This window comes from Lithobates pipiens, unplaced genomic scaffold (assembly GCF_037356315.1).
Source record: "Lithobates pipiens isolate NorthernLeopardFrog02 unplaced genomic scaffold, aLitPip1_a1.2 Scaffold_13, whole genome shotgun sequence".
NCBI classification, from domain to species: domain Eukaryota; kingdom Metazoa; phylum Chordata; class Amphibia; order Anura; family Ranidae; genus Lithobates; species Lithobates pipiens.
Genome location: NW_027507718.1, coordinates 330,593,818 through 330,619,647, shown reverse-complemented (window position 1 = coordinate 330,619,647; position 25,830 = coordinate 330,593,818). Strand labels below are relative to the sequence as shown.

Genomic DNA, 25,830 nt, shown 5'->3' with positions numbered 1-25,830 from the left:
CTGAGAGATGCATATAGTGCTAAGTGGTATACTTTTTAAAGACTGGCCATACAAGGGGGTTTTTAAGATGTCAGTCAAGGGGCAAAAATCCAGCAACAGTGGAACAAGTATGACAGCCCTAATTATGTGTTTTCAAAGAAAAAAAGCAATTAAGCAGGCTAGAAAACTACATCCAGTTGGTACTGCTTACCCCATGGGGCCATAACTGACTACAGCCATCTTGTATAAGCTTAGTACACACAGATCGAATGTCGGATGGCATTGGCCGGTTCAATAGAACCTGTCCGACATTAGGCCCATATGTACTGGAGTAGGTCCGCCATTCGGCCAGCTTCTGTCAAAGGGGCGTGACCAAAAAAGGTCTGCCAATCGGCTCCCGATCAGGTCTCTCAGCCAATGGCTGGGAGCACTGACCAGAGTGTTCTGGAGGGGAGGGGGGAGTGGCCCCCTGTCAGAACACAATAGAACAGCAGGGAAGATCAGTGTACAAACGTCAGATAGTTAGTAGAGCAGCTCCTCCTGAGCTCTTAGTTCTTTTTCGTTCAGCCCGTTGGGTTAAAGAAAAAAAAACAACTAGTCTGTAGGTTTTAGGGGAGAAACTGGCCCATGGGACACTAAAGCCTCATACACACTAGTAGTTTATTTTCATTCAACCCATCAGGGCTGAATGAAAAAAAAAAACTGACAGCTCAGGAGCTGTTGTACTAACTCGCCGACGTACGTTAGTACAGCGATCTCCTCTGCTGTTCTATTGTGTTCTGACAGGGGACAGCCTCCCTAGAACAGTCTGGTCAGCGCTTTCAGCCATTGGCTGAGAGCAGTGACTGAAAGCCAATTGGCAGACCTTTTTTAGTCATGCCTCTCCAACAGGAGCCAGTTAAACAGATGCCTTCTGTTGGACCAAGGTGAAGATATTTGCCAGCACACCATGGAACGACACAAATAGCATCCAAACAGTGATTTATTGCATGATCACAACACAGGGATAGTGCAACGTTTCGGAGCCATGCAGGGCCCCTTCGTCAGGCATGTGATGATCATGCAATAAATCACCCGTTTGGACGCTGTTCGTTCCATGGTGTGCTGGCAAATATATTCACTGTGACTTGAACCAGTATCCAGCTGGTTGTTGCTACAGCACCCAAATCCGAGAGCTCTTCCAGGAATGTGTGTGATGGGAATAAGAAGTACATCTGTCGGACCAATTCCAGTACACACGGGGCCAAATGTCAGCCAGTTTCTATTGAACCGGCCGATGCCGTCCGACATTTGTCCCATGTTTATTAGGCTTTAGAGATTGCAGGATTCTGAATGCATATCAAACCAGTCACTACTCATTCTGAGTAATCACACCCAAAAAATATATTTTTTACCTGGCCTACACATCTATTATTTATGGCAGAAAAGAAAGGTCATAGTGATTTTGGATTTGGATAAGCTCTCCAACTTCCCTTCGGTATCATTGAGATTGATTGATAGCATTTTAAGCCACGGTTGGTTCCCGTTTTTCTCTTCATTAAAGATAAATTGAATGAAATTTCCAAATCAGCAAAAATATTCTGAAATTGAGGTCTCAAAAAAGTTATACTGAAATCATTTCTGCAACACATACATAATGCCATTGTTGTACAAACCTGACAACATTTTCTCCCTTGATTGGGGACCATAAGTGCAACCAACATAGAAGTCACCTCTGGCATTTGATCATGTGTGTAAAGTGAGCCAAAACAACGAAATCTTATTTCTGCTTTAAACGGGGTCAGTCATGTTTTTAGCGTGTGTATCAATTGCATATACTATCAGCTAGTGTAAAACAAATCATATTAAGTCATAAGGACATACCATAATTCTGGACTGAGATGGTGAAACAAGGAAACTAAAGACCTCAAACAATCAGGAGATGCTTGGAACCATCTGTCTGTAGTACATTTCAGTCACTGTGTAACCTCAGTGGTCCTGGAACACTATAAACATGAGGCTCTATCCATGTCTAGAATCATAAACTGCCCCTGGTCATGAGGAGAATAATGGGCAAAGTGACATTAAAACCTGCAGCAAGACAGTTCTCACTCATTTGAGTTGAGAAAAGGGGCCTAGCCCAAATTCTCCCTGAAAAGCCAAGAACATTTGGACAGAGTGTGAGGACTGAAGGAGAATGATGTTCTCCAGTTTCACCCATTAGTGAACCAACTAACATACACAATGGTGTTGTTATTCTTTTGCCATAAGCAACAAGACTCTGTGTGTGGGCAGCAGTTTAGTGGGGAGGAGGAGAAGTCGACCCCTTTTTGTCCTATTGATTTTGTTCTATTTGCATGACTTGAGCAAATTAAATGATGCAATATGGCTTTTTGTTACAAAACAAAGTGAAAGATACCACCCAGACACATATGTTGATTCGTAGAAGCTGTTTACATGAGAATAGAATGAAATCTACCGTGAACTAAGCATAAAAATTCGATTCAGCAATGGCCATTTTTCTTTACAGTGCTTGGGCCAGAAAGGCTGTAACACAAGTTTTCCAAGACTCTCTCAGGCCTTGACAACAACACGCTTGCCACTAAGGAATGCTTAATTAAACTAAAACCAGAATAAGGAAAAAATAAAAGGGACACCTGATGGTTTACTTCACGTGCGCTGATTCCTAATTATATGATGCCTTAAGACCAATACGGATAAGTGCACAATACAAAAGGTACATTTAACACATTCACCCTTGAATAGTCTGTTCTTCATTGTCCAAACAAAGCCTTAAACAGCTCTCTATTTCAAAAAAAGACCCCAAAACCTGCCAAGGGCATGCCATCATTTAAAGGACAGTTTTAAAATCAACCGCATCTCATACTAGTTAACTTCCAAATCTAGACAAATAGCTGACATTGAATGTTTTGCATTTGAAGGTACTCCGTGATACTTGATGACCATCATCCAATATCAGGTGTTATCCTTCTTTTGTGTGATAATTGGACAGTGTATACAGTATAGTAAATCAGGGATCTCCAAACTATGGACCTCCAGCTGGTGCGTAACTACACGTCCCATGAGACATTGTAAAACTGACATTCACAGGCATAACTAGGCATGATGGGAATTGTAGTTCATGAACAACTGGAGGGCCATAGTTTGGAGACCCCTGGTATAAATGATCACAGTAGACAACCTTAGGAAACAAAAGTTGAACGCAAAGTCTAAAATCTTAAAGGGGTTGTAAAGGTAAATGTTTTTTCACCTTAATGCATTGTACGCATTAAGGTGAAAAAACATCTGACAGTGCCTGCGCCCCCAGCCCCCCCCCCGTTTTACTTACCTCACCCCTCGAAAATGTCCCATGCTCGTCCCCCGACATCCTTTCCACCGTTCAGCCTGGCCGCTGATTGGCTGGAGTGGATGGATGGAAAGCAACGCAGCCATTGGCTCGCGCTGCTGTCAATCACATCCACTGACGTGGAGCGCCGGGGGGCGGGGCCATGTGATACAGCGAGCAGCTATAACCGCCGGCTGTATCACGGGAGCGCGCCCGCAGATGCTTCTCACCATGCGAGGGAGCTCGCATAAACGTGAGAAGCACCTGCGGGAGGAAGCAGAGACAGCCGCCGAGGGACCCCAAAAGAGCAGGTTCGGGGCCACTCTGTGCAAAACGAGCTGCACAGTGGAGGTAAGTATAACATGTTTGTTATTTTAAATAAAATAAAAAATTCACTTTACAATCCCTTTAACGTGGTTGTACACCCTCACATATACTCAGTGACCAGCATTAGGTGATACACAGAGATGAAACAAATCCTCCTACATAAGTCGTAGCTTTGTATCTGCAGTAATTTCTTCTGTAGATCGTTCTGAAAACGCACAGAAGAAAGGATTTCTCTTTCGTTTTAGGAACAGGGGGCAGGGATTTGAAGTCTTCCCACAGTTGACAGCTCTGAGCCTTGATTGGAGGGAAGGGACAAACCCCCTTCACACAGTATAGAGAACAAGCACAGCTGTGGATAACAGTCACAGGCTGAGTGCTGTAGCTCTCTCACTGGTCACCATTTTAACTCTTGGGGGTTGATTTACTAAAGGCAAATAGACTGTGCACTTTGCAAATGCAGTTGCTCCAGAACTCAGTAAATGAGCTGAAGCTCTGCTGACTTTCATCATCCAATCATGTGCAAGCAAAAACAATTTTTTTTTAGGTTTTTTTTTCCCTTGCGCGTCATTGGGTATTCTTTGCAATATAAAGTTTTCCCTCGTTTACTAAGATTTAGGGAAACTGCACTTACAGAGTGCACAGTCTATTTGCCTTTAGTAAATCAACCCCATGGCGTCAGGAAAAGCTTCCAAAACTATATCATGCTGATAACTGGGGAACCAGGCAGCAGAGAGAAATTACACTGAGCTTTAGAGAGAGAGAGAGTACACAGTATAGTAGGATGTGTTTTTTTCATGTTTCATATGTAAGGTTTACAACCACTTTAACTGTAAAATGTCATCAAATTTTGCAAAAAGAAGCAGGTATACATCCAGCACTGTAGCTCATGTCATTTACGCGATAAACTCTCAAGAATGCACTTGTTTGTTGGGTGCAAAAGATGTCTTTTTATATATACATAAAGTTGCCTGGTTAATGACATATTCAGGTTTGTATCTATGGGTAGGTTTAAAGTGGTTATAAACGCTTTTATATACCCAGTAAAGTGACTGGCCTCAGGTGACACATGGAAATGTAACAAATCCTCCTACATAAGTTGTACCTGTTTATCTGCAGTCTTCTCTTCTCTACATCCCTTCAAAGTGCTGAATTCAAAAAGCTTGACTGAGATTTCAGAAAAAAGGAGGCACACTCTGCAGAGCTCAGTGAGGTGAGCTCTGACAGGTGATTGGAAGGTACACACTCTTTTCCATACAGCACACAGGAACAGAGCTGTGACTGTTAATCTGATGGAGCCCTCACCCTTGTCACCTTTTTTCTCTTGGTGTCAGGAAAACTTGATAGAAGTGATTCATTCTCATAGCAGAGGAAAGATAAAGGGGACATAAATGACACTTGACTGAGATAAGTATACACTATAGAGAGATATAATTTGTTCATATTTCATCTCCGAGGCTTACAATCACTTTAAGTATTGGATACACTGTTAAGCGATACCTTTCCTACCCAAATATTTTTCATTTTCTCCTACTGGAAATGATAAATAAAGTATCTTTACACCCGTGTGAGACTGTGAATAAAATACTGGCCTGATGTATTGAAGACGTCATCCCCCATTTATATAATAGACTGCGCTAAACTCACCAGATCAACATAGTACATGGGAAGTGCAGGATATGTAAAGATCTAGTACATTGAAAGGTTCTAATAGATTTACAGGGCATGTATTTTATTTTTATAACAGGATGAAACCCGCACTAGCATAAGACTTTATAACGATGTGAAACAGATTTTTTTTTTATTTATTAATGAATGAGATCTCTGATTGGATTGCAGTTGTATATAATGCATTGGCAAGCAAGTTCAGCCTACAGCTGGTCATAGACGGGTAGACTTTCAAATGAAAAGTCTTCTGCCGTATACACACGACCTGACTTTCCGGCAGACTAGGTCTGACGGTCTTCACAACGGACTTTCGGCGGAGGTCCGACGGACCTTTCCGAACGAACAGACATGCTCACACACACACACAAACGAAGTCCGTTTGATAGTCCGTTTGTTTTGGACGTGATACCGTACGACGGGACTAAAAAAGGAAGTTCAATAGCCAGTAGCCAATAGCTGCCCTTGCGTTGTATTTGGTCCATCAGACCAGCATACAGACGAACAGTCACCGCTGTCCCCTGTAGTTCCGAGCGTCCATCTTCTTGGTGGGTCTTGCTGCTCCGGCGCTGTGATTCACCGGAGCAGTGATGACGTCACTCCCGCGCATGCGCACGGGAGCCGACACTTGCGGAATATCGCTGCAATCTGCGGCTTACCCAGTGCGCCTGCGCGCCGCTGTCTATGGCGCATGCGCCGTAGACAGCGGTGCCTGTCTTCAGGTAAATATCTTCTAAACCGTATAGGTTTAGGAGATATTTCTTGGACCTACAGGTAAGCCTTAATCTAGGCTTACCTGTAGGTCAAAGTGGTATGTAAGGGTTTACAACCACTTTAAGGCCACATATGTTCACACTAGTGCGATATTATATGCGACTTGAGACTCACAGCATGGCATGAAATTAGATTACACTTTATTTTCTACGGTGCCCATTCACATCAATGCCGTACAAAATGGCACATTTTGTGTGGTTGCAACGTGATTTTGGCCTCACAGATTTCAATAGAAATGCACCAAAAATGCATGCACATGCATTTTTTACATACTATTGCAGGTTGTTAAGGAGCAGGCACCCACGGGCATGCTAACAATCCATGATTCATCCCTGCTGCCAGCCATGGATTTCCGGCTGATAGCAAAGGTGGGTCAATGGTTGTTAAGGATCCAGCACCTTCTGCCTGTGGGAGTCATGCTTGTAACTGTCAGCCTTGCAATGTCTCATGGGACTTGTAATTCCACAACAGCTGGAGGGCTGCCAGTTTGACGCCTGTGTTTTAGAGCCTAGAGGGCACGCTAAAGCGTTTGTTAACCCAAAAATATATATATATATATATCCTATCCTGATCCCTTAAAGCAGATTACACAGCACAGCGATTGTGCTATTTAATCTGCCCCCCTCTAAACTGTAAAAAAAAAAAAAACTAAAACACCTACCACTTGCTCTATGCCCTCTCTAAACAGTCCACGATAACCAGGGCTGCTCTGCCCTGATCACCCTGGTCAAAATGCCTCTCTCCATGATAGGCTGCCGTCCCCTCAGCTCTTCTCTATCCCCCCTCCCTTCCTCCCTATCAGCGCCCTCTGTCTCCACTCAGCCCAGCCCCCTGCCGCTATTATTGAAAAAAAAAAAAAAACTATATAGTTGTCACTGCCAACCCCTCTATTAGAGGCTGGTATAGCACACTATGTAAAGCATTTTTTTAAAATGAGCAGTGTAAATACCTGCTACCATTTTTATCTGTCTTCGGTCTGGTCATGTTACTCGCGGCCGTTTTACAGGTATGAAACACGGCTTCTGCGCAGGAGACGAGCGGTCATGTGATCTCCCCAGCTGATGTCAGAGGGAGATGACGGCCCCTCGCAGAAGAAAAATACATCGGAACGGGAAAGCGGGCATGAATCATGTGCCCGGCCTGAAGACAGCTAAAAATTGACATCTATGTCTATAGGGGGCTGGCATAGACTTTTACAAATGGGTCTGGTATTGATTTTGGGGGAGAACTTACGCAATTTCTTTTTGTTTTCTTGGTATGGGGTCCCCCTTAAAAATTCATACATGACCCAAAGGGCCTGGTATAGATAGTGTGGGGGGGGGGGGGGGGGATCCTCGCACCATTTTTGTTTTGTATTTTCAATGCTAGGCAGCTAAAATGCACCAAAACACAACACGCTACATAAGCCTACTGAAAATTGGATCATATGGCCCCTGTGCTGTGTAACCCTAGCCTAAAGCGGATTATAACCTGAAACACTGTTTCACAGTAGCACTCCTTTACGGATCAGTATATTAATGATACAGCATTGCTTTGCAGAAATTAGTTTAAAATATAAAAAAACTGCTCATGGATCAAAATTCAGCTGGTTCAGCAGGGACTGGACAAATTTTGATCTCTGTATACGCAGGGTGATTTTACACAAGTCAATCTACTTCTCTACAACTGTCAGCTTTTTGCTGCTCAATCAGCACTGCTGGCTATAGCCAGCAGTGCTGATCAGTGTATTCTAATGGAAGGGAGTCTCCCCGCTGTCAGAATACAAAAGCACAGCAGGGAGGATTTCCCTATCCACATTATGTGTGTGGATGGGGAATTTGAGTCTTTAAGAAGCATCGACGAGCTCAGGGAAGCCCCGTGATGTCATTCAAGCATGGTGGGGGTGGCTTTGTGCTTTCGGGGACACTCCCCCTGCTTTTATACTTGAAAAAGAGGGTGGATCAGGGTGGATAAAAATCAATGATTTTTTGAAAAAAAAAAATCAGGTTTTTTAAAATTTAAATCTGATTTTTTTTTTTTGATTTCTATCAAATTTTATTTGAATGAATTTCTTTTGCAGTAAAAATCTATCTAAATATAGTTTTCTATTTAAGATACATTAATAATTGAGTTTATTCAGCATGAAATAGAGCTTAGTTATTTAGCATGAGGCTGTATATTCTGCGATATTTATATTTTTGGTAAACTCAATGAATCCAAGCTCTGCAAGCTGAGATCACATACACTGCATCGATGCATTCACACAATGTCACAGTAACCATGAGAGAGAAAACAAAGTTCAGGAATATTCCTTTATCCCATTGTATTGCAAATCTATGTACACTACAAACTGTATGATTGAATCAGTTCTGATATCGCTGTTTTACTAACCTGACAACTTATTATTCTAAATAGGAAACCTTAATTTTATTTGCAAATATTAAAGATTCCAGCTACCAGCAATAATGAGTCCTTACGTTTAAAGAGCACCTGTCATTTCAGATCCATCATGGCATCGCCTGTTAGCGGGCATCTACTCACCTACTGCCGCCACGTCACACACCTTTTTCAGTCACTGCCGCATCACCAGTCTTCCCATTAAAGTGAATGGGACTTTCGGAGTGTCAACAGCTGGTCAGAGGAGGAGCCGCTGCGGGACAAAGATGACTGTTGCTCTTTTTAAAAAAAAACTTTGTACCTACATGCTGGATTCTCTTCATGAGACATGTGAACAGCCATTTTTGAGTTATTTTATTACAATAAAGATGTGATATACTGCACTTAGCTACGCCCTTTTCTTTTTCTTGTTTTTAGCTTTCATGTTCTTTCATCTCAAGAAGCGCAGCAGCAAGCAGCAGTGCCCCAGCTTGAATGTTTCGTCGGTATACACTTGACGAGACTCTTCAACTTTTGTCATTCACTATCATTGTTGTCTGTGCACTGATGATAATTGTGGATCATTTTATTCAGTTTAAATCCTTTAGACCAGCTGGGCTGAAGATGGCCCAAAACACTAATTTGACAAGCACATCTTATGCAGTGTGCTATAGGAACTTTTTAAGCCCCATACACACTATCAGATTTTCTGCTGATTTTTGTCTTCAGATTTACCAAAACCATGTAGTGGAAGGGCCTGCCTGATTGCATACAAATGGAAACTCCTAAGGTTTGACCTCATATTATATGGTTTTGGTAAATCTGAAGACAAAAATCAGCAGAAAATCTGGTAGTGTGTATGGGGCTTAATTCAGTAGTTTTTTCTGATTATTTTGCTTTATATATACAACTAAATTTGGTTGAAGCTGCCCATAGATGAGTCAGTTTCTTTTCATTCAACCACTTGGATAAACAAAAAAAAACAAAAAAATGGACCTGAGTTGCCAATTTACACATTCGAGGTAAATGAGTGAAAATGGGTGTACAGAAGTCGATTCGGTATTCGCTGAGTACTAATCTTATCTGTATTCACCACTGTTAATGGCCAGCTGTGGTTACATGCAATGGTCACAGAAGTCACAAGTGATAAGCAACAAAGTGAATTTGTTGACCAAATCAATGAGATATCTGTCCATGTATAGCAGGGATATGCAATTAGAGGACCTCCAGCTGTTGCAAAACTACAAGTCCCATCATGCCTCTGCCTGTGGGTGTCATGCCTGTGGCTGTCAGGGTCTTGCAATGCCTCATGGGACTTGTAGTTCTGCAAACAGCTGGAGGTCTGCTAATTGCATATCTCTGATGTATAACCTTGTTTACGGTCTTTAAAGAGTCCATGAATGTAAACACATTTAGGGCGTGCCCCCCAAGTCTGTTGTTTTTAAAGAGACCCTGTCACCACTGTAAACAACTGCAGCTAAAAGCACAGAAACCTGTATTTTAATCATTTAAGCCCCGGGCCATTTTGCTGGCCAAAGACCAGAGCACATTTTGCGACTTTTTGCGATTCGGCACTGCATCGCTTTAACTGACAATTGCGCGGTCGTGCGACGTGGCTCCCAAACAAAACTGATGTCCTTTTTTTCCCCACAAATAGAGCTTTCTTTTGGTGGTATTTGATCACCCCTGTGGTTTTTATTTTTTGCGCTATAAACAAAAAAATGCGACAATTTTGAAAAAAACTAATTTTTTTACATTTTGCTATAATAAATATCACCCAAAAATATATTAAAAAATATGTTTTCCTCAGTTTAGGCCGATACGTATTTTGTACATATTTTTGGTAAAAAAACTAAAATAAAAAAAATTGCAATAAGTGATTGATTGCTTTGCGCAAAAGTTATAGCGTCTACAAAATAGGGGATAGTTTTATGGCATTTTTATTTTATTATTTTTTTTTATACTAGTAATGGCGACAATCAGCGATTTTTATTGTGACTGCGACATTATGGTGGACAGATCGAACATTTTTGACACATTTTTGGGACTATTGTTATTTATACAGCAGTATGCTATACAAATGCACTGATTCCTGTGTAAATTACACTGACAGTGAAGGGGTTAACCACTAGGGGCAATGTAGGGGTTAAGTGTGTCCTGGGGAGTGATTCTAACTGTGGGGAGGCATGGCTACGTGTGGCACGTCACTCATCTCTGCTCCCGATCACAGGGAGCAGAGATCAGTGACACTGTCACTAGGCAGAACGGGGAGATCTCCTCGTTCTTCCTCTCCATGAGATGATCGCGGGTATCCCCATGGATATCGAGTCCGTGGGACCCACGACCCGACTCATGGAGCTTGCCGCCGGCATACATGTACGTTAGTTTGCCTGTATGAGCCCTTCTGCCGACGTATATCGGTGTGAGGCAGTTGGCAAGCGCTTTGCCTCTTGCCGCCCACATAATTGATATGTGTAGTAGAAAAGGGGGCGGGCTTTAACACGTTTATTGATGGCAGAGCTTTCTGTGCTGAGAACACTCATACTTCATGCTCCCAACACAGTGACTGAGCTGTCAAAGATGTATAAGAGCCGTGTGAACAGCAAGCTTTGACAGAGCATTTAGAGAGCTTCCAGCAAGCTTTGTTGAAGCTTTTAAAGTAGCATTCAGCTCCAGTTTGTAGATGCTGAACACAGATCCTAATGGAGTGTTGATTGCCACTTTATACAAGTTGCTAGCAGGCTTCAGTACTTCTTGAAGCTTGTTGAAAGCCTGATGTAGCCTGCTAGCAGCTTCCGTAAAGTGTCAATCAACACTCCCGTTAGGATCTGTGTTCGACATGTCCAAACTGGAGCTGAATGCTACTTTAAAATCTTTAACAAAGCTTGCTGTAAATAACTGATAGTAAATCAATTGGAGTTGAATGGTACTTTAAAAGTAAGGTTGCACAGATACTGTTTTTTTTTTACCGGCGAGTACAAGTACCAAAACTTTTTGTCAAATAATCGCCGATACCGAGTACTGATACCTTTGCCATGCAGTTTGAGCCCATACAAAATGAATGGGCTCATGTCGCACTGCAAAGAATTGCATGCAATTTGAACAGGAATGCAGTGCGATTCCTGTGCAAAGCACATGTGGTTTCTTGCACCGCTCCTGTGTGAACCCAGGCTGAAATTACCATGACAAGCCTGGGTTCACACAGGAGCAAAGGGGGGGGGATCGCATGTGATTCGGATAGGAATCGCATTGTTTTCCTGTTCAAATCACATGCGATTCTTCTCATTTTGTATGGGCTTAAATCGCACCGCAAAGCTATCAGTGAATTTGCACAAGTATTCAAATACAAATGCATAGTGTTGGCACTGATACCGGTATCGGTGCAACTCTGTTTAAAAGCTTCAACAAAGCTCGCGGAAAGCTTTGCAAATGCTCTGTGAAACCTTGCTGTTCACACTGCTCCTATACAAGCTGCAGCCCGTGTGAAACAGGCCAAAATACATTTTTTTTTAATTTTCATTGCACCTAACTGGGTATTATTTAAAAGTGAAGCTTTACCACATTACACTTACTAGGGCCAGCCATACACAGAGCAATTATTTTTCCCGCAACCACGGGTTGCAGGAAAGAAATTAGCTTGATTTCCCCCATCAACACAAACAGTGATTGATGCAGGATTCCCTCCTGCTGGGCCATTGTCTTCTCCAGGCAGGAGGACAAAGCCGTCCCCGCTTGGAGAAGACAGTGATTATCGCCAGCGGCTATAGCAGCTGCGTTTGCGATAATCGCAAGCGAATCCGGCAGGCTGGTTGTACCCAAGCTTAACGATCGATCAGCTTGGTACACTCAGCCTCCCCATTAATGGTTTGGCGGTCTTGGCCGGTTCTTTCTAAAATGCCCAAGAGTCGAACCGTGTAAGGAGAAGATTTACTCTGGCAGACAACCTACAGGTTTGCGGTTCAATTTATTCATATGTATGTACATGGTAAAACAAATGTATGGTAGCGTATCATATTATAACATATATGTTATACATAATAGAAGTCGCGTTATAATTCGAACCATGTATGGCTGGCCTAAGGAACATGAGTACAACTGCACTGCAAAGTGCACAGACTATTTGCCTTTAGTAAATGAATCCCTGAATTTCATTCGCACATATAAATAAACGACTGACCAGCCACCGTCATTTTACTGCGGCAAGTTAGCACAATCCCGCAAATCGCTGAAGGTTCACGGTCAGCTTTTGTGGTCGTAAGCCCATTGGCCAGCATGGGAGCCAATCAGCGGGTCCGTCAGACTCAATGTCCGCCGGACACCCGCAATCATTCCCCACAGTGACAGAACGGGGATCTGTCTGTGTAAACAAGGCAAATCTCCATTCTGATACGGGAGATCACACAGATCCTCTCTTTCTTCTAAGCAGGAAGACGGATCTGTGGGTTTCCGCAGTCACACAGTCCCCCATACAGTTAGAAAACAGCTGCAAGTAACATATTTAACCCCTTGATCGTCCCTCATATTAACCCCTTCCCTGCCAGTGTCATTAGTACAATGACAGTGCATATTTTTAGCGCTGATTACTGTAATAACGCCACTGGTTCCCCAAAAAGTCAGTTAGGTGTCCAAACTGTCCGCCACAATGTCACAGTCCCGCTAAAAATAACTGGTCACCACCATTACTATTAAAAAAATAATAAAAATAATAAAAATGCTATAAATCTATCCCTTATTATGTAGACGCAATAACTTTTGCGCAAACCAATCAATATACGCTTATTGCCATTTTTTTTTACTATATATAAGTAGCACAATATATATCGGCTTAAACTGATTGTTTTTTTAACTTTTTTTTTGGAAAGGTTTTATAGCACAAAGTAAAAAATTGTGTGTTTTTTTTCCCAAAATTGTCACTCTTTTTTTTGTTTATAGCACAAAAAAAAAAAATACTGCAGGAAGTGATCAAATACCACCAAAAAAAGCTCTATTTGTGGGGGAAAAAAAAGGACATCAATTTTGTTTTGGGCCTAAACTGTGGATAAAAATGTGCTTAAAATGTGTTAGCACAATACATATCAAGCCTAAACTGGTTTTATTTTTTTAATTTAATTTTTTTAAATTGGGATATTTATTATAGCATAAAGTAAGAGATTGTGTTTTTTAAAAATTGTCGCTCTTTTGTTTATAGCGCAAAAAAAAAACCAACGCAGAGGTGATCAAATACCAACAAAAAAAAAAGCTCTATTTGTGGGAAAAAAGGACATCAATTTTGTTTTGGGTACGTCACACGACCGCGCAATTGTCATTTAAAGCGACGCAGTGCCGTATAGCAAAAAAAAATAAAAAATGGCCTGGTCAGGAAGTGGGTAAATCCTTCCGGGGCTGCAGTGGTTAGTTGTACAGCCTTTTTTTTTTTTACTTTTTTACTAAGACCTGCATCATCTGCCTAATTAAATATACAGGACTCAGTCAAACTTTTTTTTTTTTTTTTTTTATGAAAATCAGCAGCCAAATGAATACTTGTTAACAATTCCCTTTTCATTTTTGGGTCCTCTAACAGACGAGTATAATAGCTAAGAAGCTTCTTTTTTTTTTTTTCTTTGCAATTCAAGCCCTTGACAGCCAGAAAACGTTGCAAGCTCTGCAGGCGCGGAAGGAAGCTACAAAAGGTGTCAAGATAAACATCTTCGCAAGCATCTCCTTTCTGCTTTAAAACCTGGCTTAAGCTGAGACCTTTTTCTGTGTGGTCTGTAATGTGAGGCTTGTTTTGCAAGGATGTCTCTGTCCATGGTATAGACAAGATGTATCTGACCGGCTCAACATCTGTAATCACCAAAGCAACAGCAAAACTCCCAGTAATCCTATACATCGCACACAAACATCTAACACAGAGCACAGTTGTGTACTTCTTACTAGGATGTGTATATCTTGTACTAGGCTATAGCTTCTTCTATAAACAAGAAAACATTGGGGCGAAAAAAAAAAAAAAAAAAAAAAGCAGATGCAGCATTAGCCTTGTTTGTAAATGGAAAGGTTGTAGCGCAATTTCTAAAATTCAATGCTTATAAACACATCATTATTTCTCCTAAACCCTATTTATGGTTAGCTAGGCAAACATATACACACTTATAGAAAAACAAAAAAAAACAAAAAAACAAAAAAAAACACACATGCCAATGACGTATTCCAGATAAACAGCTTATATCACATACAAAAAGCCACCCACTGAAATGTGCTTTACCTATATACAAGTCTTTATTTATTAACAGCGGGGCAAAGTGTGTATATATACAGTATATATTTAACGACAACATCATGTACTGTACACTTACCATAAATAAGCACACACATGCACCCCCCCGCTTTCATAAACACCATTAAAAAAGGTACACAAATGGTAACACAAACATTATAGACATGTATATACAAAACGTACACATTCCGACGCACTATTAACCCCTTTCTGCTTCCTGTGCTTTGCATTGACATCATACTGGCAAAGGAAGGAGGGTGGGCAGGAGGGTGGGCAGGAGGGAGAGTGGGGGGCGCTGAGAAGACTCCCAGGTGTTTCACGGCACAAGACCCTACGTGTGCAAACTTTACAGCTCTACATCATAACCTGCCCACAAAATAATTGCACGGCGCCATAAAAACGAACAGCTCAGACGTTGCCCGATGACCTATTTGATTGTAAATGGGACAACTGCACCTTTGTTCTCATCAACATCATCCACTAATGTGCAAAGTGAACGCAATACAAACTCTAACCCCGCATGTCAGACACTTAAAAAGACAGATCTGCAATGTTCTCTAATAACACAAACCAATGAACTAGGATAGGCAACTAGTTCGATTTGATATCAGATTCAACAGGCCATCCAAAACTGGTCTTTAACCTCTTGCCGAAGCAGCCGCCGCAGTTATACTGCGGAAAAGTTGGCTCGGCTGCCCGAATCGCCGTAGGTGTGCGTCAGCTCAGGAATCGAAGAAAAAGACTGGACGGCCGCACTCTGTTGGCACCTTTATTGAAGACGGTTTTAAAAATTCTTCTGGTTTCTACTTTTTTCCCCCTATTCTCGCTCTCCTCTTTCAATTTACTCTTTACAGGCATACCCCGCTTTTAAGTACACAATGGGGTTTATTTACTAAAGCTGGAAAGTGCAAAACCAGACTCACTTCTTCATAGAAACCAATCACCTTCCAGGTTTTATTACCAAAGCTTAACTGAACTGGGGTTAGAAGCTCATTGGTTTATATGCAGAAGTGAGCCTGATTTTGCACTTTCAAGCTTTAGTAAATAAACCCCAATGTGTACTTAAAAGTGGGGTATGCCTGTAAAGAGTAAATTGAAAGAGGAGAGCGAGAATAGGGGGGAAAAGTAGAAACCAGAAGAATTTTTAAAACCATCTTCAATAAAGGTAACATCAGAGTGCAGCCATCCAGTCTATTTCTTCGATTCATGAGCTGACGCACACCTACGGCGATTCATGCAGCCGAGCCAACTTTTCCGCAGTATAACTGGTAGAAAAAAAGTGGGGTATGCCTGTATATAGTTCTGGAAGAAGTTTTATTTCCTGGGTTACCATCATACCAATCGTACACAGTTCCAATATGTAGCATAAGAGTTTAGATTCTATAATAAATAATTTTTAAATTATTTTTTTTTATTTAAAAACAATACGCTTGATAATAATTAGGACCTTTTTTTTTTTTAATCTGGGGTCATCTTATATTAACCTGGTCTAAATTGGTTTTATCCTCTCTAATGCAATGTATGACGCAATCTTTTGAGTAGTTAGTGCAAATAAAAAAGTATCACGGACAGTACTCAATTTTCACGCTATTGCGATGCGAGAACCCTGCGAATCAACTGCAGGTTCCCGCATCGCACCCGACACGCATGCAGTTCACACTGCCATATGCAAACTGCTGGGGAGTGTCATTATATGTTAACGACACCCCCATTTTTTCAGCTCACATATCTCACTGCAAACTGACAGTTTGGACATGAATCGGATCGCATATGTGTGAACACACATGCGATCCTGTTCTGGTCCGAACAGAAAAAAGGGTCCTGTGCATGGACTGAATTTGCATTGGACTGCATTGGACTGAATGCAGTGCGATATCAGCCATACTATCTGTAAGGCTGAGATCACACCGCACAGACATAGCATGTAATGTGAACAGCCATGCGCTGCGAATTACATGCGATGTCTGGCATCGCAATAGTGTGAACCGCCACTAAAACCTTGGTTTGAGAGCGTTTTGCAAGACAAGCAAAATTTTTTAATACATTTTGACTTGATATACATGCGATGTCTTAAAATACAAGTAGCATCATGTCACATCGTTACATAGTTATGTTGAATAAAGACACCAGTCCATCCAATTCAACCTGAATGAGTATCTACAATTGTCCCTATCCCTGTACATTGCACACTCACATCGGTCCCTACCCTCAAGGAGCCCACAATCCAAGGTCCCCCTTCATATACTAGGGCCAATTTTGGACAGAAGCCAATTAACCTACCAGCATGTCTTTGGAGTTACAGCTGAGTATAAAAGAGAAGAGAGGCGCCTCTAAGTGTAGCAATATGGTTACATTTAATGAAGGTACAACATTTAGCAATATATTGCTACACTTAGGCCCCATGTACACGGAACGTTTTTACAACCTCTCCTGAACAATTTAACTTTACAGATAGTAACCCACGTTTAATACGTCCTTTTGCCGCGTTTGCGTTTAGAAGCGTTTAAAAAAAATGTTCTCCTTTGTTTAAGAAAATGCCCAAAAACGAAAAACACCTAGAAACGAAATGCGGTTTACTGCATTTAGATGCGTTTATTCGCGTTTTGCGTCTGAAACATGGAAATCTTTGGCGTCTGAACTTATTTTTTTGCTTTCAAAGAAACGTTGTTAAGCGCAACTGCCTAAAAATGGCAATAAACGAGACGTGTACATGGTCACATAGGATAACATTAAATGAGTTCAGGGGCAGTTGAAAAAGGCGTTCAACTGCCTCTGAACGTACGTTTGGCAGCGTCCTGTCTACATGGGGCCTAAGAGGCGCCTCTCTTCTCTTTTATACTCTCTTCTCTTGTACACTCTCTTCTCTTTCATACTCTCTTGTATACCCTCTTCTCTTTCATACTCTCTTGTATACTCTCTTCTCTTGTATACCCTCTTCTCTTTTATACCCTCTTCTATTTTATACCCTCTTCTATTTTATACTCCCTTCTCTTTTGTACTCTCTTCTCTTTTATACCCTGTAGCTCCTGCTGGATTTTGCTTCTAATCCCCTTGTAGAAGCTTCCATTTGTGGATGGACATTTTATGGTTACACAACCTATCACATGGCTAAAATCGTTTTATATGGATTATAGACTGAAGGGCCTATGAATAAATAGTTGTGGAACAAATCATTTGAGTTTCCATTATTTCTTATGGGGAAATTCGCTTTGATATACAAGTGCTTTGGATTACAAGCATGTTTCTGAAGCAAATTATGCTCACAATCCAAGGTTTTACTCTAGTTAGAGCCATGCTAAAATTATTTTAGTGTTGGAACTACAACTCAGTATTATTACCATATATGTGATCTTTTCTTTTGCTGCCACCGTATGTACTTATGTATACCAGTTGTTAAAATTCAATGAACAAATTTGACAAGAAAAATTCTTCTGGTACAAAGACATCAGAGGCACAGGATCAATGAAAAGCTGACATGTTTCACACCACTATGGGGTGCTTAGTCATAGCTCATGCGTGAGGTTTTTTTGTGGCCGCATGTCGATTGGCCAGCGGGGGGAGCCAATCAGCTGGTCCGGCGGACTCGATGTCCGTCGGCCGCTCGCGGTCATTCGCCGCAGAGACAGAACGAGGCTCTGCCGAATTAAACAAGGCAGATCTCCGTTCTGAGAAGAGATGGCACAGGATCTTGTCTTTGTGCTATGCAGGAAGATGGATCTGTGTGTTGTCCCAGGCAGCCCATCCCCCCACAGTTAGAAACACACCCAGGGAACACATTTAACCCCTTAATCGCCCCTGATGTTAACCCCTTTCCTGCCAGTGTCATTAGTGCAATGTCAGTGCATATATTGCACTGATCACTGTAATGCCCCGTACACACGGTCGGACATTCCGACGACAAAATCCGTCTAATTTTTTCAGACGGATTTTGGGCCAAACTTGTCTTGCATACACACGGTCGCACAAAGTTGTCGGAAAATCAGATCGTTCAGAACGCGGTGACGTAGAACACATACGATGGGACTATAAACGGGCCAGTAGCCAATAGCTTTCGTCTGGTAATTTATTCTGAGCATGTGTGGCACTTTGTCTGTCGGAATTGTCTACACACGATCGGATTTTAAACGATCGGATTTTGTTGTTGGAAAATTTTAGATCCAGCTCTCAAACTTTGTGTGTCAGAAATTCTTATGGAAAAAGTCAGATGGAGCCCATACATGACAACAAGATCCGATCGCACATTTTCCATCGGAAAGTCCGACCGTGTGTGCAGGGCATAATAGCATCACCAGTTCCCCAAAAAAGTGTCAAAAATGTCAGCTAGGTGTCCGATCTGTCTGCTGCAATGTCGCAGTCACGCTAAAAATCACTGATCACCGGCATTACTAGTATTAAAAAAAAAAAACATAAATCTTTCCCCTATTTTGCAGACTCTATAACTTTTGCACAAACCAATCAATATACGCTTATTGGGTTTTCTTTTACCAAAAATATGTAGCAGAATACATACTGGCCTACATTTATGAAGAAATTCCATGTTTTTTATTTGTTTATTGGATATGTTTTATAGCAGAAATTAAAAAAATATATTAATTTCAAAATTTGTCGGTCTTTTTTTGTTTACAACGAAAAAAAACAAAAAAACACAGAGGTGATCAAATACCACCAAAAGAAAGCTCTATTTAAAAAAAAAAAAAAAAAAAGGTATTTGGGTACAGCGTCGCACGACCACGCAATTGTCAGTTAAAGTAATGCAGTGCCATAACGCAAAAAATGGTCAGGAAGAGGGCAAATCTTTCTGGGGCTGAAGTGGTTAAGTAGTCATTTGCACACTATAATATATATAAAAAAATAAATATATATATATATATATATATGTATTTTTTTTTTATATATATATTTATTTATTTTTTAAATCAAAAGCCTGGTCCAATGTTATCAGCTTCCCTTAGCAAGAACTATCTTTGTTTCTCACAGCCACCAATCAACCAGATTCAAACTTTTTGCTCTCCAAATGCCATTGCTAAATACAAGCTTAAAGGAGACGCTCGCAGAGCTGTCAGAACCGAGTGATCAGCGGTGTTCGATCACTCAGTTCTCAGTGTAGAGCCTGCGGGGGACAGATGATGCATCCACCTAGGTAAGTATAATTGGGGGGGTAGAAAAAAATCCTTTACTTCTCTTTTAAGGCACGGTTCACACTGCCCTATGCAAACCGCTGCTGATGTCAATACAAAGTTAATGACACTCCCAGATCGGTTCGTATATCGCAGTGCGAACTGTCAATTCGGACAGGATTCGAAATGCATGAGTTTTAACAGCCATGCGATCCAATTCTGGTGCGCACCAAAAGAAGGGTCCTGCACGACTTTGGTCCGAATGCGATGCGTATTTAGCCATACAATCTGTATGGCTGAATTCGCATTGCACAGACATTGCATGTGATCTGCACAGCAGTGCAGTGCAAATCATATGCGATGTCTGAGATCGCACCAGTGTGAACCCAGCCTAAATCTGAATGGTGGGTTTGGGCAATACAGACAGTGAGGTTGATTTACCAAAGCCAACTAGACTGTGCGCTTTGGAAGTGAACCTGCACGCTGCAAGTACAATGCACTTATTTTCTTTAGAGCTTAATAAATGTGGTAAAGCACTGCTGATTTCCATAATCCAATCATGTGCAAGCAAAAGGCCAGCTTGTATAAGAGCCATGTGAACAGCAAGCTTTGACAAAGCATTTACAGAGCTTTCAGCAAGCTCCGTTGAAGCTTTTAAAGTAGCATTCAGTTCCAGTTTGTAGATGTTGAACACAGATCCTAATGGAGCGTTGATTGCCACTTTATACAAGTTGCTAGCAGGTTTCAGACTTTCTGATTGGTTGCAAAATTTCTGAATTCTGATTGGTTGAGTGCAAAATGTGGTGCAGCTCTGAATAGAAACAAATCAGCTTCAAGGTTTAAGCCCTCGTTCACATTGAACGCGGGTTTGAAATTGCATGAGTACAGCTGAGCTCGCACAATTTCAAACCTGCATTTCAGTGCGACTTTCGGGGCGATTTGAAAGACATCTGTGCGGGTTCATGCACAGATGTCGATTGAAATCACCCCCGAAGTCGCTAAAAGTACTGCAGGAACTACTTTTGAAAATCGGTGCAGTCCCGCAAAGTTGGCATCGCATCGGTTGGGACAGTGCCGTTGCTGCCAAAAAGCTTCAATTTGGCGTGCGATTTGACATGTCAAATTGTGCCAATGTGAACGGGGGCTGATTGTCAAAGCTTAATTGAACAAGCTGAAGTTAAAAGCTGATTGGCTACCATGCACACCAGATCTTGCACTCTCCAGTTTTAGTAAATCAACCCCCATTGTTTTATAACTCGCTTACAATACAGTCCTTATAAAACACATAGGAGTTTATTTACTAAAACTGTAGAGTGCATATTCTGGTGCAGCTGTGCATAGTAGCCAATCAGCTTCTAACTTCAGCTTGTTCATTTAAAGGGTAACTCCGCTTTTGTGAAAAAAAAAAATAGTAAATAAAAAAAAATATATATAGCATATACAATTCAATACAAAGTCATATTGTAATTCAATGTTAATTAAGAACAACCTTTCCTTTTCAATCTGCAAGCTGTCATTTTCTGTAAAAAAGCAATATGGCAACCTGGAGGCGTTCTGTACATCGATGGTGTACAGAACGCCCCCCTGAATATATCATTTCCTGCTTGACTCACTGATTTTCCCAGTACTCTGCCCTAAGATACAAGTCAGATTTTGGGCATCTTCTGCAACAAAAAAAGTATTTTTTGGTGAGATACCCCCCAAAAGGTAAATCACGTCTAAAGGGATACAGACCCTGTAATTTTCACCATTAGAGCCTTGCAGGTGCAGCAGCTGATTAATAATTATAAAACCACTCCGATTAGATTCACTTAGCACATGGACACAGACAAACAGCTATTTCTTCAGAATAACAAAAGGTAGGAATCTGAAACAAAGTTTGTTAACATCCTTGCAATGTACATAGATCACCCATGGTGGAAATGTTTTTTTTTCCCTCAACAAAAATGTGCAGTTACTCTTTAAGCTTTGACAAAAAAACCTGGAAGCTGATTGGCTTCTACACAGAGCTGCGCCAGATTTTTTACTTTCCAGTTTTAGTAAATCAATCCCACAAAATGCATTTTACACCCCAAATACATACATTTTATAAAGACAAAGTTCCTATGATCTGCATCAAAGTATGTGAGCTAAACAGCACTAAAATCTTACCGTTTCATTAAAACGCACCACTAAAATCGCATTAAGTTCATTTATACAAGAATGGGACACTTGAATTCTCAAACCCTTATACCCTATGCCTTCACTTCCATGAAGTTAATACAACAGTACAGTAACAAAGGTTATTAGAGCTCACATCCTATCCTTAAAGCAGCGATATGAAAATAAATGGTACACAGACATTCTTGAAAAGATATCTTAACATCAATGGACTCTTTCAGTTTTGAAGGACGCTAGTAACGAGGCATTGGATGGTAATCAAATTCCCGCAGCGCTTGCCTGTTTCCCTTCACATGTGATGTTCTGGAGCCTCTTAGTGTCAAGAGCTGTTAGCACAGAGATGTGGACTTCTGAGCTCCATCCCTGGCCCATCTTACCTACATTAAAGAGATGCAACCTGTGGCCCCTTGCGGTTGCTATAGATTAGCTGCCCTGGTATGCTTTGAAAAGACAGAGTGGACTTATAGTATTCAGCACTAACTGGGGGAGATTTACTAAAACTGGTGCACACTAAATCTGGTGCAGCTGTGCATAATAACCAATCAGCTTCTAACTTCAGCTTATTCAATTAAGCTTTGACAATAAAACCTGGAAGCTGATTGGTTACTATACACATCTGTACCAGATTTTGTGTGCACCATAAATTCAACTTAAAAGAAAAACCACCTCCTGGGAATAGCGGAGAATTACATTTTTGCCAAGTGCAATACATCATTTTATCAATGATAAAATCCTATTGGCTGTTATATCTACTGCCCTCTGCACTACTTTACTACTACTATATGAAGCCAAACCTTTTTTGTTTTGAAAAGAGGTCCCTTGTCAGGTATTTATTGCTGAAGGAAAATCCATCCCACACCTTCACCTTTTGCACCTTGAGGAAGGCGCACGGCCAACAGAGATACCTGAAGAATTCGAGTAGCAGAAATGACCAGCACACCTGAGGTTAAAGATCTCAGATCTTTTCTAAGATCTTCATTGTAACAACAACAGGTTGTGAGGCAAAACAAAAAAAGAAACAAAGGCACCAGAGCTTTGGTGACACCTTGAGACCGTGGACCACAGGGGTTGATTTACTAAAACCTAGAGCAGCCTTTCTCAACCTTTTCAACACAGAGGAACCCTTGAAATAGTTCTCTGGTCTCGGGGAACCCCTGCTAAAAATTAGAAATCTACAACTCATGATACATTAGTGTGATGGTCAGTGAGAAGAATGGTCCTTACACTTGTGGTCATTGGGAAGAATTACCTCCTTACAGATAGCTAAAAAGATCAATGGTGTCAGTGGGAACTTATCTGAGAGGCAGAAATTGCCCAATGCTGAAGAAACCCCTAGCAAACTCTGGAGGAACCTTAGGGTTCCACGGAACCCTGGTTGAGAATCACTGACCTAGAGAGTGCAAAATCGTGGTACAGCATAGAAACCAACCAGCTTCTAACGACAGCAACTAAGCTTTGACAATAAAACCTGGAAGCCGATTGGTTTCTATGCAGAGCTGCACCAGATTTTTCAGTTTTAGTAAATCAACCCCACAGTGTCTCCAAAATGTTGGTGGTTTTATGTGTTTTGCATCTATTGCTATGTGTGTCTCTCTTAGGGAATTACTGACAACAAAACTGAAAGGAAGGCACATTCACAAATGTTGAGTTGTCACCAGAACAGCCATAGATGGCTTTCTTTCAATGTGAAAAGTTGTTCTGGGGATCACCTCCAAGAAAGGGATTCCCCTCACTTTGCTTTTGTGTCTCTGGGGCAGGAAATAAAAGGAAATCCCCCCCAATGGGACACAGATGACCAAAAAAGCCAATTTCCGGGGAAAAAAAAACACTCCCTTGCATCGGGGCTAAACAGCTTATTTAGGTCTAGTGGACCAGGAACTGCAGTTTTACTTACCCTGCACTCCTCCAGCAGTCTACGCTCTCCTCTTCTTCCCCAACACAGTGAGCTGTACCTTGGCATCCTCACAGCCATGGCTTTTGGCCATGCATTGTACTTGATGACATCAGAGGACCTGCCACCATCAAAGCATAGGGAAGAAGAGGTTGTGGTGACCGATCCTAAACCCTGGAGGATCAGGTAAAGAAAACTGCTTTTCCTGGTCCTCCAGAAGGAAATGAGCAGCTAATCCTTGCAGTGCGGAGGTAGCCCCACTGTCAGGGAGGATTTTTCCCTTCCTAGTCCAGCTTTGGGACTCATTCACATGAACATAGGCATCATTTCTTTGCAGAATGTGGGTCATTGCTGGCAGAGCTATCGGAAAATCCTGCATAAAATATTCATAACTACTAAATACACCTCAAAAATCTGCACATACGCATGGCCTTGGGTGCAACGATGTGCCCGGTTGCAATGGTGTCCTACTTTTTTTTTGGCACACTGCATACATTTCTGGTTCTAGACACAGTTGTGCGTATTGGCCCAAATGATTCCTATAGTGCTGCATTTAGACGCATACAAAGTGATATCCCGCATCCACCTAAGAGTGTGAATGAGCCCTTATAATGTACGAAGCCTGAAGGCATCTAGGGAAGCCTTGCTCCAGCTACCTGATTTCGTTCTAGGTGTTCTGCAATCTTTATAGTAAATACTTAACCCCTTTAAGTGGGTCATTGACTGTCACAGTGGTCACATGATTGAAAGCCCACAGCTGTCGGTGACAGCTCCATCAGCACACAGCCTCAGCCTGTCACGCATGCGCTGCGGCTGCAGATAAAGTCCACCTGTAAATGCGTTATGCAGTTGGATGAAATGAAAATATAAAAGATTGCCTTCAGAAGGATGAGTTCAGCAAGCAAACACCTGCACAGCCTGCCCTCTGGGCCATGTTGGAGTGGTTGTAGGTAGCCAGGAGGACCTACCTTGGGGTCCATGAAGAAGCCTGTGCTTTCAGGTTTGGAGCAGCAGGAGAGCCGGGGGTAGAGCCCCCTACATCCCTCCCCAGCCCCCCCAAGGTCCAGGCTCTGCAGCTTCCTATGCCTCTTCTTCAGACGTTTTGGGGGGCTCCCATTCAGACACCTTCTCCTCCTGGCTGTAGGGTCACTCTTCTCCCCATACTTGGCTTCACACTCCAGGAGCACCACAAGAGCCGAGCCCACCACCAACATCCACTGAAACATCTGCATCTTCCTGCCAGCAACAAGTCCAGGTGTAGGCGATGGAGACACTAAGCCGGGCTGAGGGATCTCAGGTGGGATGGTCTGAAGGACCTCAGGTGAGCTGGTCTGAGGGACCTCAGGTGAGCTGGGCTCATGTGCTCGGGGCAGGGACCGGGGGACAAGGCTTTGGCAAGGCGCTGGAATGCTGTGTGTCCTCCCCGGCTGCCTGTGTGGATGCGGCTCACTGGGATGGCTGTGAGTGCTGCTCTCCTCGCATCTCCGCTCGACTCTCATGTTTCGCTCCTCTTTTTGCTTCTTTTTAACTAGAGAGCAAGGAGGTGCTGCCACCCCGCGCCCCCTGACGTCACTGCCCCACCGTACACCGGCCTGTATACAGGGGGGCGGGGAGAGCGCTCAGCGCACATGGGGCACACTGCTACATGTTTACTGAACGGACGCAAAACTCTATACATACTTACTATGGGGACACATTTCACTACATATTACTTACTATGGGGACACATTCCACTACGTACTTACTATGTGGGACACATTCCACTACATACTTACTATGGGGGGGGCCATTCCACTACGTACTTACTATAGGGGACACATTCCACTACATACTTACTATGTGGGACTCATTCCACTACATACTTACTATGGGGGACACATTCCACTACATACTTACTATGGGGACACATTTCACTACAAACTTACTATGGGGGACACATTCCACTACATACTTACTTTGGGGGACACATTCCACTACATACTTACTA

The 25,830-nt window shown here is 42.0% G+C and overlaps 1 protein-coding gene across 1 annotated transcript in view; it reads right to left on the bottom strand.

The window, feature by feature from the left end:
• The window catches only part of HHIP (hedgehog interacting protein), a 150,233-nt gene extending 124,876 nt beyond the window's left edge, over nt 1-25,357 (bottom strand). The window contains exon 1 of the mRNA XM_077476973.1: nt 24,812-25,357. Coding sequence (XP_077333099.1) covers nt 24,812-25,342 — 531 coding nt within the window. The 5' untranslated portion in view covers nt 25,343-25,357. The remainder of the gene's footprint in view (nt 1-24,811) is intronic.
• Between the last annotated feature and the right edge of the window lie 473 nt (nt 25,358-25,830).